The 11,222-nt window shown below is 36.7% G+C and overlaps 1 protein-coding gene and 1 non-coding gene across 2 annotated transcripts; both read left to right on the top strand.

The window, feature by feature from the left end:
- The first annotated feature begins 347 nt into the window (after positions 1 to 347).
- Positions 348 to 492, top strand: LOC115870745. The gene has a single exon (XR_004046878.1). It is a non-coding gene; the product is annotated as a small nucleolar RNA SNORA48 (small nucleolar RNA).
- A 529-nt stretch (positions 493 to 1,021) lies between these two features.
- LOC101653534 (60S ribosomal protein L30-like) lies at positions 1,022 to 1,362 on the top strand. Its single transcript, XM_045292757.1, has one exon. It carries the CDS (start codon positions 1,033 to 1,035, stop codon positions 1,360 to 1,362), a length of 330 nt encoding a protein of 109 aa, XP_045148692.1. The 5' UTR covers positions 1,022 to 1,032.
- The last annotated feature ends 9,860 nt before the right edge of the window (positions 1,363 to 11,222 follow it).

Below are 11,222 nucleotides of genomic sequence, written 5' to 3'. Positions count from 1 at the left end.
GCCAACACGATGGCACATAACAGCAGCAGCAATTTGAGATAACACAGTAACAAACAAATGTGTTTAAGTGCGTTTATTTTCAAAATTAAAGCTACTATATCCATAAAAGGCACTAGAGGAGCTAAAATGGATTTTACTCATCATTTTCTGCAGTGGGACCATATATTGCTATCAGTACTGCTGTTACTTGATCTGACTTGCTCTCCAGTCATACTTTTTCATAGTTCTGTGAATAGGCTTCAAGCAAACAAAAGTGGAATCTGACTTAATTGAGGCTGGCAAAAAAAGTAAAAAAGAGCATGATAGTTGCACAAAAGAGATGAACTGTGCTCTTTAACACTTGTCTCCCCCTCTGGCTATGGGCAAAGAGACACCTGATTGGTGGTGGTGCTCTTATTACCAGTCAGGGACAGAGCCAACTTGAAGTCCTTTGTTCATCCTAGCTTGACGCCTGGATTGTGGCCAGAGCTGTTTCATACCTAGGGCACATTAAAAACAAACAAACACTTGTCTCTTTTCTGTAGCAAAATCAATACATATTTCTTCCAAGTCAATCGCTCAGCTATTTTCACTACCAGAGAACTCTAAATAATATCCGCATAACACCTTGGGAGTGGAGGTAGGTCAAAAGTCACAGTTTGGTTAAGGTTCCCACATGCAAAGCACAAAGTTCTGTGCCAATGAATTCTAGCTTTCGTCTACTCTCTGTAAAGCTCAACTTCAGCATTCCTTTTCCTTCATAAACAACTATCTGGCAGCTTTCAAAATTTTCTGTTTAAACTTCCTTGTCTGCACAGCTTCAGTGCACATCACCCAGCCCAAACCATGAGGCCAGGGTATGATAGGGGTGCACTCATAGTCAGTAGGGGAAAGAATTTAATTTAAACAGTATGTACCAGCATTCACACTAATACCCACTTCCATTTCAAGAGCTTTTTCTCTCTCAAAAAATAAAAATTTAGCCTTTCTCCTGTCCTAGCCATGTTGGCGGCTGCTCTTGGTTGGGGGCCATCCTGCACCCAAGACAGGAAGATGGTGGCCGCAAAGAAGAGGAAAAAGTCGCTGGAGTCCATCAACTTGAGGCTCCAACTCGTTATGAAAAGTGGGAAGTACGTGCTGGGCTACAAGCAGACGCTGAAGATGATCAGGCAAGGCAAAGCGAAACTGGTCATCCTGGCCAACAACTGCCCGGCCTTGAGGAATTCAGAAATCAAGTACTACACCATGTTGGCCAAAACCAGTGTCCATCACTACAGCAGCCATAACATCGAGTTGGGCATGGCGTGCGGCAAGTACTACAGGGTGTGCACGCTGGCCGTCACTGACCCCGGGGATGCTGATATGATTAGAAGCATGCCATAACAGACTGTTGAAAAAATAAATCCTGCAATATTTTTCTTTAATAAAACTGGCCAGAGCTTGTTTTAAAAAAAATAAATAAAAGTTTTTTAAAATGACAAAAAATCTTGATATCTATGTAAAACAAACCAAAACTGCCCTTGAATATAGACCAGTACTAAGCACAGAGTATAACATATCACAGATAGCTAAGAAGTATTCAGCTAATAAATGAACAACTAATACATCTGTGTTTGCCAAGCATGCCTCACCCCACCACCAAGGGGACAGAATGTAACCCTTTATTCTGAGCCCTACCCTCTCCCTCTTTTCTCATCCCTCAACCCTACTACTCAAAGAGATGATTCGATTATACCTTCATCCCCATTTCAGGTCTGGTTTTTCCTGCAATCATTTAAATCCTAATTAGACAATCCAACCTTCAAGACCCACAGAGGTTCTGTTTCCTCAAGCTTAATCTTGGAGACCCAATTGCCTGTCATGAAGAAGAAAAAGGACACTTGGAAGGGATCAATTCCTTAATTTATATTACTTCAATCCTAGATTCGTTTGGGTGGGAGTTTGTGAGTTCATTTGTTTATCATGGAATCCAAGATTAGGGAGAATAATGAAATTGGATACACTATCATATGGCAGTGACTAGATATTAAAAAGTTTAAAAATACAAAAAATGTAATCTTTTTTAAAAATACTTTTGTTGGGGGCTCTTACATCTCTTATCACAATCCATGCATTCTTCCAGTGTCAAGCACATTTGCACATATGCTGCCATCATCATTTTCAAAGTATTCTCTTCCCCTCGCTTTCCTGCACTCCCTCCCTCCCGAACGCTTGATAAATTATAGATTATTATTTTCATATCTCACATCATCCTCTGTTGCTCCTCACCCACTTTTCCATTATTCATCCCCCTGGGAGAGGGTTCTAAGTTGATCCTTGTGATCGATTCCTCCCTTCTCCCCCCACTCTCCCCAAATCCTCCTGCTATCTCTACTCTCATTGTTGGCCCTGAGGGGTTTATCTGTCTTGGATTCTCTGTGTTGCGGGCTCTTATCTGTAGCAGTGTGCATACTCTGGTCTAATCCGATTTGTCAGGTAGAATTGAGGTCATGATAGTGGGGGAAAAGAAGCACCAAAGAACTAGAGGAAAGTTGTGTGCTTCATTGGTGCTACACTGCACCCTGACTGGCTCATCTGCCCTGTGACCCCTCTGTGAGGGGATGTCCAATCTTAATTACATCTAATTATCATACAACAAAATGACATTTTGCTTTAACTGAATTGATACTGCTTTAACTTTCATTGTTATTGCTGCTGCGTGCTGACTCATAGTAACCCTATGTACAAAGGAATAAAATATTACCCACTCCTTCACCATCCTCATAATTGTTATGAATGAACCCACTGTTGTAATCATTGTGCAAATGCTTTCTCAATGAAAATCTGCCACTTTTTTGCCAACACTACCTAGCAAGCACAGTGTCCTAGGGACATATCTCTCCTGATAACTTGTTCAAAGTATGCGACACAAATCTCCCCATTCTCACCTCTAAGGAACATTCTGGCTGTACACCTTCCAAGACAGATTTGTTTGTTCTAGCAGTCCATGGCAATTTCAATATTCTTTGCCAACATAATTCAAGATATCAACTCTTCAATCACTCTTATTCATTGTCCAGCTTTCACAAGCATATGCGACAGCTGAAAAGAGTATGGCTTAGGTTAGGCACACATTTATCCTCAAAGTGACATCTCTGCTTTTAACATTTTTAAATAGCTCTTTTGTAGCCCAATGCAATATATCTTGATTTCTTGACTGCTGCTTCCAAGGGCATTGATTGTCGATACAAGTTAAGTAAAATGCTTGACAACTGCAATGCATTTTCTATTTATCATTTATATTGAGGCGTAATTCATAATGAAGGCTGTAGCAGTCTGCTCTTCCTCGATATTTCAGTTTCTTGTGGCTTTAAGCAAACAAGATTATTTGCCTATCACAGGCTGTTAAATGAGTCTTCCTCCAATCCTGATGCCAAGTTCAGATAGTCCTCTTCTTAGAATATTTGCTCAGCATACAAAATGAACAAGTATAGTGAAAGAATATCCCAATACATATTTTCCTGATTTTAAACCATGCAGTAACCCCTTGCTCTGTTAAAATTACTACCTCTTGGTCTACAGACAGTTTCTTCATGAGCATAATTACATTTTCTGGAATTCTCTTTTTTCACAGTGTTATCCATAATTTGCTGATCCATGCAGTTGAACGAATGTCTTTGCAATCAGTAAAATATGGGCAAGTTTCTGGTATTCTCTGCTTTCAGTCAAGAGCCATCTGACAATATCAATGATATCCCTCATTCTAAATAAACTGACTCAATGGTAAAGGGGACAGTTGTTCAACAGTTATTTTACAACAGGATAACAACAAAAAAGCTTCTCATTAAAACTATAATTAGCTATTGCAGGGATTAAAAATTGTTTACAGCCCATGAAAGTATCCTTATTTTTAGTTTTTCTACATCCTTACATTATAATTTAATTCACATCTCCTATCACAAATGAAAATCTCGCCTCCTATCACAAATGAAAATCTCGCTTTCTCGCAATTTTCACACTATTCTCTGTGCTGCTTAAGAACAAGGATTCACTGTTTTGTATTCACAAGTACCTTGTGACCTGCCTAGCATAGAGTAACTATTCAAATGGCCAAGGAAAAAAAAAGAGGAAGGGGCGGTAGGATGAGGTTAAAGAAGGAATACGCTAAGACAACTTAGGGGATATCTTATCTTTTGTTCACTTGCTTCTAGTCTACTACCCTGAAGATCTGAAGCAAAATACTTAACATTCAAAAACATATAAAAATACAGAAAGCAAGTTTAAGGTATAATAAGCTGGAGTTTATCCTTGGTTTCATGCCACAACTTTAAAAAGGAGAAAGAAAATCTTCTAAATTATCTAGCACCTCCTGAATGATCATGTAAATTGTGAAAGGAGAAGCAGACATAATTTAAAAGGTCGCTCCAAACGTGTGGGGCCTATGTAACAACCGTGATCTCCACTGCATAGCTTCAAAAGTCAACTGATTCTGTTTCAACAAGAAATACTTGCAAAAATCTAGTTAAGAAAAATAGAATCTAAAAGCCTCCCCAAAACACTGCATGTTCATACAATACCTCCTCTAAATCCTAGACATTCAGAAAGTACTGGATTCATGAAGAGTTTGTTTATATTTGTAGCTGTAATCTACAAAGGGAAAAGTGAGAGCACAAATTAAGATTTTTCTTGGTAATGTTGTCCACTAACGCTAGATAAAAAGCGTTAAATGATTATCGGCTTCTTTTCAACTGTTAAAGAATATGAAAATTGTTCATAGCAACAACAACATCTAAACCTCTGGTTGGAACCCTAAACATGTGGATGTTTTGACAGCAAAACTGAGTAACATATACATGAACAAACATAGATCACTTATAGTGTATTTTTTGTGTTGATGCTCTGCAATAAATTCAGATAATTTGGTATGAAAGCAACTACTCTATCAATGCAGATGTGTCAAATCGAATATTAACAAGTCATTTAAAAGGAAAAAAACACCTCTTTGATACAAATGTGCTTATTTTGTGGCTTCTTTCCTTTGTAACTGAAATTTAAGATTTGTGTAAATTACACAAATCCTGTATCATTAGATCTCAGTTTATTTTTAAAGGATCGAGTTGTAACCTCATACATCAGGACGAAACAGAACTTTTAAATGAGAAATAAAGAAAACAAAATGTCTACATATTTGGTTCATTTTGTCTTATTCCCACATTTGCTGAAAAATACTCTTGTACAGCATACTTTTACAAAGCCTTTGAAAGAATGATAATAATATGTCTTTCCCATTACATAGTTCAGATCAAATTATATGCCTACCAATTATGACCATGAAGTACTCATTTACATACCTTCCTTCAAGTGTTCAGAACACGTTTACTGTTGATAAAATCACTTAAGTAAAAGGCTTAAATATGGCACTGTTGTGGGCAGTACGTTACAAAAATTCCACTTGTCCCACGTTACAAAAATTCCACTTGTCCATATGTTAGTTGTTTTCCCATCCCCTTTATCAAATAGCCAGTTTTTAAATAGTGCCTTTCTCCAGAAAGTATAAAAGAAAAACAAAAATCTTTTTCTTACACCAAAAATTCACTTTAAAAAAGGCTGTAATTTTTGTTGCTTTATTCTGCTTTTTACAACGTATTGCATTTTACACACTAGACACCCAAAGTAAAGAGGACAACTTACTTGAAGTCTACAGAAACTGAGATTTTAAATATTCTTAGATTCCAAGTAGAATTGCATTTATAGTTTTCCAATAATTCTTCAATAGATAGTAGTTACCAAATAAGGTTCTAAATGCAAACACTAGAAACCAATGGTGGGATTCAGAGTTTAACAAGTAGTTTGCTGCCCTAAGACCATTTTAAGTATAAAAACCGAAATATCAAAAAGTAGTTAATTATTTCAACATGATTATCAGAACACTGATATGTTTAAAACTGATGAATGTCTAAAAAAAAAAAGGTAAGGAATGTCAATTTGTGATTTCCACAATGGGCCACTGACCTCCTACCTTAGAAAGAACCCTGATTACAAATGCCATTATAACAACCAGTTTGCTGAACTCAACCAAAAATAGGTACTGATTCTGCCGAACTGGTGCGCACCTGTTGAATCCCATCACTGCTTTAAACTCTTAAGACATTTTAAAGTTTCTACATCAGCACATATTTTTTACATTGAGCAAACAATATGTGCACCATTAGGTCAATAAAGGGTAAGATGGTTTCTACATCCCTTTTGATGTCATCATATAGCTGCAAAACTGGGCCTCTGTGATTTAAAAGGGAAAAAAAGCCATGCACATTTTAAAAATCAATGCTGAACAGAAAATGAGGGCAATGGTTCCAATTGGATGCCAAGGTTTAAGACGTTGTATGGTACCCCAGCAGATACACACATCAAATTAAAGAAATGCCGGTAATTTTAAAAGGAAATAAAAATAGGTCTTCCTTAAATGTATAAGCATTATTAAATTAGCAATAAGCTGTAGCTGTTGGAACTTAAGGAGTCCTGGTGGCATGGTCTATGAACAGCCATGTCAGGTTTCAGACTCCCCAGTCTCTCCACAGGAGAAAGATGAAGCTAACTGTTCCTGGACAGATTTAAAGTCTTGGAAATTCTATGGGTTAGAATTGAATGGCAGTAGATTTGGTTTTTAGTTAGGATCTGAGGGAAACAGCAGAGCAACGTTAAATTGAGAATCTTTGGAGAAGAGACTAAATTGAAATATCAACGACAGCAGCAATAACACTAATAAAACACTACTAACGAGCTACTTAAGTTTATGAATAAAAGATAACATATAAAAGTTATTGTATACTCTAGACTAAAAAAGAAAACCCTCACTGCCATTGCGTCAATTCTGCTAAGTGACTCAAAAGGATAGGGTAGAACTGAACTGCCCCTGTGAGTTTCTGAGGCTATAACTCTTTACAGGAGTAGAAAGCCTAGTCTTTCTCCCTCAGAGCTGGCTGGTGTTTGAACTTCTGACTTTCAGTAAACAGCCCCATGAGTAAAACTATGCCACCAAGGCCCCTGTGTATGCCATGACATAATCCATATACATATATCTGAAGTCCTAACCTCTTCAAAATAGCACTCTCTCCCATCTTGCCTTAATAGAAATCTAGGTCTCTTACCTAAAGAGTCTGCTAATCTCTCAAGGAGAAACCGTTCCTTAGTCATCATTTGGGCCAGCACAAATGTGATGTCTTCTTTCAGCACAAAATCATTGACATCCTTATACCTTCCCAAATTTTTTGAAAAGATTAACATAGGGCTTGGTGACAGCATATATAATTCAATAACAATAGTCAACAAAACTTTGTTAAAAATACTTTTACAACTATTAGCTTAATACCCTTGCTGTTGTTGTTTTTATACCCTTTTATCTCAAATATAACGTGGTTTTATATAAGTTCAAGGCCCACTGAGCCAACTAAATGCTGATCTGGTTATAACAATTCAGAGGCAGCATCCTTGAGTAAACAGAAGACCACGATCTGAATTGAGCCCAGATTCTGCTACCATGTAACCTTGAGCAAGTCCTGCCACAGTCTCCATCAAGTCAACTCTAACTCCTGACATGTGTCTGAGTACACTGTATTCTACGGGGTTTTCAATGGTTGATTTTTCAGAAGTAGATCACCAAGACTTAAATCTTAGTTTTTCAGGCTTTCTGACTTTCTGTCAGCAGCTAAGCACAGTGACTGTTTGCAACACCGGGGAGTCATACATAGGGGAAAAAAGGAACTTTTATATAACTATAGAGCTTAATGAGACTAAATGTAATTTTCCTATTAAAGCACTCAATAAAGTATTTGCTATCCAAACAAAACTTAATGATACACCATTCCTTCAGACTTTTGTGTGCAAGGCACTGTTGTCAATAATGGCAGTCGAGCAATAAAGGGAATTAATCCCTTTCCTCAGGGAACTTGCATTCTAGTAGAGAAAATGTATTTTATCTCTATTGCCTTCCATTTAAAAATATATTTAGCACATATAGACAAAAGAAAAAATCCTGAAGATCCCAGAATTAAAGATGACAAATACATTTTGGAGTATAGAAAGCATAGGTACAATAGCTGATTTTGCAGAACACAATAAACATGTGTTAACCAGAAAAGGAAGAGGAAAAAATTAAGCTATTCTTAGTGGTAAATAATCAGCCCATCATCCCCTCCACCCAAGATTGTCACCCTCCATTCCCTCTGTCAGGCAACTATACCCCGTCTCCATAGAGATGGTTTACTCTCTGTAAGATGGTTTACTGAATCAAAGAGGTGCCTTACTCTAAGACACCAGCTATTATAGAAAAAGGTACAGATAAGGACAACACGGGAAATAAGGAATGAAAATATACATGCAAAAGGGTGGGACGTCTAGCCCCTTTCCTTCATTTAGTTCTCAAAGCATTAAAATAAAAAGATATATAAATGCCACCTATATTTTCAAACATAGCAGACTTGCTATATTAATAGGTATAATGGTTCCTATTGACAAAAGTGGCATATTTCATTATTAAACAAAATTATTTATGTCCAAGCTTTAGAAAAAGAAAAGGAAAAAGGGAATTATTTTAAAATAGAAGCTAGATAATTGTCCTATCCAGGAAGTTTTGAACGTGGCTAAAGATGTCAATGCAATACAAATTTAGACTGTACTGTATACACAAAAAAAGGTTATTTCAATGTACAGTAAGAAAAATATAGCTAGAGCTATACTCTCACAGAATATTATGACTTCACACAGAATAAGTTTGTTTTTGTTTTTTAAATCAAATAAGTATTAGCATAACACATGGCAGTAGTATATAAATGTTTAAACTCTGCAAAGGAGGCCTGTTGAGGTAGTAGTTTTATGTTGGGCTGCTAATCACAAGGTCAGTAGGTCAAAGCCACCTGCTGCTCCCTCGGGAGAAAGACAGGCTTTCTACTCCTGTGAAAAGTTAGTCTCAGAAACCCACAGGGACAGTTCTACTCTGCCCTATAAAGTCACTGTGAGTTAGAATCAACTGATAGCAGGGAGGTGAGTGAGTTAAACTGTGAAGAATACTACTACAGACTAAATTGGCTGGCAAAACTAAAGCCTGAAAAACTAAGATTCCTTCAAACTCCAAAGATTCCTTCAAGTCAGACAATTTTATTAATAGATACACTTTAGGAACCAACTGTTTCTGGATTTATACCAGCATAACCTAGACTGACCATGGAGATTCTCTGGAACATTTTACCAAGAAAAGGAGACAATGTCTGGTAAAGCTAGTCCAATAAACTAAGGTAATTTAGGGTTCTAAAGACTGTATGATAGAGTGTGGATAAGATTTAAAAAGTGACCTAGCAGAGCCCTGGTGACGCTGTAAATAAGGTAAGGTGGACTGCTAACATATAAATTTGGCAGTTCAAACCCACCAAACCTGAGAAAGATGCCTGTTTCATCAGCCTTGGAAACCCTATGGAGAGTCGCTATGAGTCAGAATCAACTCCACAGTGATTTGGTATTGTGTATGTTTTGTTTTGTTTTTACTTTATGATTTACTGAGTTTCTACTATGTGCCAAGTACAGTACCACATTACTCAAAACAGTAGTATTTAAATAACACTTTCTTACAGATTTAGAATCTATGATTTAGGTAAGCATTCGATGATCCTAGTTGAAGAGGTGGAGGCTAAAGAGGAAAAATGTGTAAACTAGAGAAAAAAGCTTTTTAAGACTCAGTATTACAACTAAATTCTGAATAATCAATCATTTTTGAACATGCTTAACTTAAAAATCTTTATAAATCTATTAAGTAAATAAAAAGACTAACAACTACTAGGTAAACAAATGGCCCATAGATTGGATTTATTACATTTAGCATTCCAAGAAGGGATTGTGTTCAGAAAAACAAAAATTTGATAGAACTCGGCAAGCTCATCTTTAGATGAACTTTGGATTTCATAACATTGCTGATTCAGAGTCAATGAAGAATCACACAGCAAAAGACGAATGCCCAAACTTCCTAAATGGTCACATGTCCATTTCTGTCAGAAGCTACTGGGCAATCCAACAACAACAACAATACTAACCACTTTGGCCATCCTGGCTTTATAGTTCCATGGTCTGGACCCTTAAAAATCAAAGAAGTAAAAAAAAAAATGCTCTAAGTTCCCAGAAATCTTTCCACATTTACACTGTCATAATAAGTAGTAATTTTGTGAAACTGAAAGAGAATCTGCTATTCATGCTTTTTAAAATGTGCTTTTAATTTTTCTGACTACTAAAGGCTATAATAATGTCACTTGGAAAACAGAAGGCTGAGTGAGCATCTGAGGGTAAAAAGGAATGTTTTCACAGGCACAGTTGGAAAATATAACTGGTTCCAGTTGAACATTTTTCCCTAACAGAAAGGCAATCACAATTTAACTTTAAATTTCTCCTTGTTACATAGGGAAATGGGGGACCATATTATCTGTTGTTATTTAACATAAAAATCAATACTTTAACATTATCAACATCCATTCTTTTTCTGTGTTTCCAACTCTGATGCCACATGCAGTGGTAAGCTTACCTTACTTAGTCAACAAGCTCAGATGTCAGTTCTCTGATTCTACGAAAGGCAGATTTTTAAACCCTACATTTTAATTTTAATTATGCTGTCAATATTTGAGTTATAATGCAATATATACAAGTATTCTAAGAAAAGAACAGCACTGTAGGGTCTGACCCCAAATTTGAACGTCAAAGCTATCCTCCATTTTTATCAGGGCGAAGCCATGTGCATAGGCTTATGTGACGAAAAGAAAGAATTGCACACGAGCACATTCGACAGTTAAGAAATCTATCAATAAAGTTTCCTGTAAGTTAAATAAATGACCTTGAACAGAAAGGACTAATGACTAGGAAATTCCAAAAGCACAATCATATAAAATAAAGGAAAAAAAATATCATATTCCTGAATTTAAACATTTTCCCTTCACACTTAAACTTTTACTCTGTGATTAAGAGTGTGTGTGTACGTGTATGTGCAAGTGCGTGTGGGTGCACACGCAGAAGAGAGGACAACGGGGACACGAATAGGCAATTCAGAAAATAAAAGGAAAAAAAAACAACAACCTAGGAAGTACATATACACGTGTACAAACTTAAAAGAAAGCAAATTACAACGAAAAGATTGGTTGAAAATACCTATGATTTTGATGGTGCCCAGCTATCAAAAGATATAGCGTCTGAGGTCTTAAAGGCTTGAAGGTAAACAAGCGGCTATCTAGCTG

This window comes from Echinops telfairi, unplaced genomic scaffold (assembly GCF_000313985.2).
Source record: "Echinops telfairi isolate 266 unplaced genomic scaffold, ASM31398v2 ScPeMD7_2;HRSCAF=8, whole genome shotgun sequence".
NCBI classification, from domain to species: Eukaryota; Metazoa; Chordata; class Mammalia; order Afrosoricida; family Tenrecidae; genus Echinops; species Echinops telfairi.
The sequence above is the reverse complement of the archived record's forward strand: the minus strand, read 5'-3'. Positions and strand labels throughout refer to the sequence as shown.

Coding starts and splice junctions, on each gene's coding strand:
- LOC101653534 (XM_045292757.1), top strand. CDS start 1,033: ATGGTGGCCGCAAAGAAGAGGAAAAAGTCGCTGGAGTCCATCAACTTG.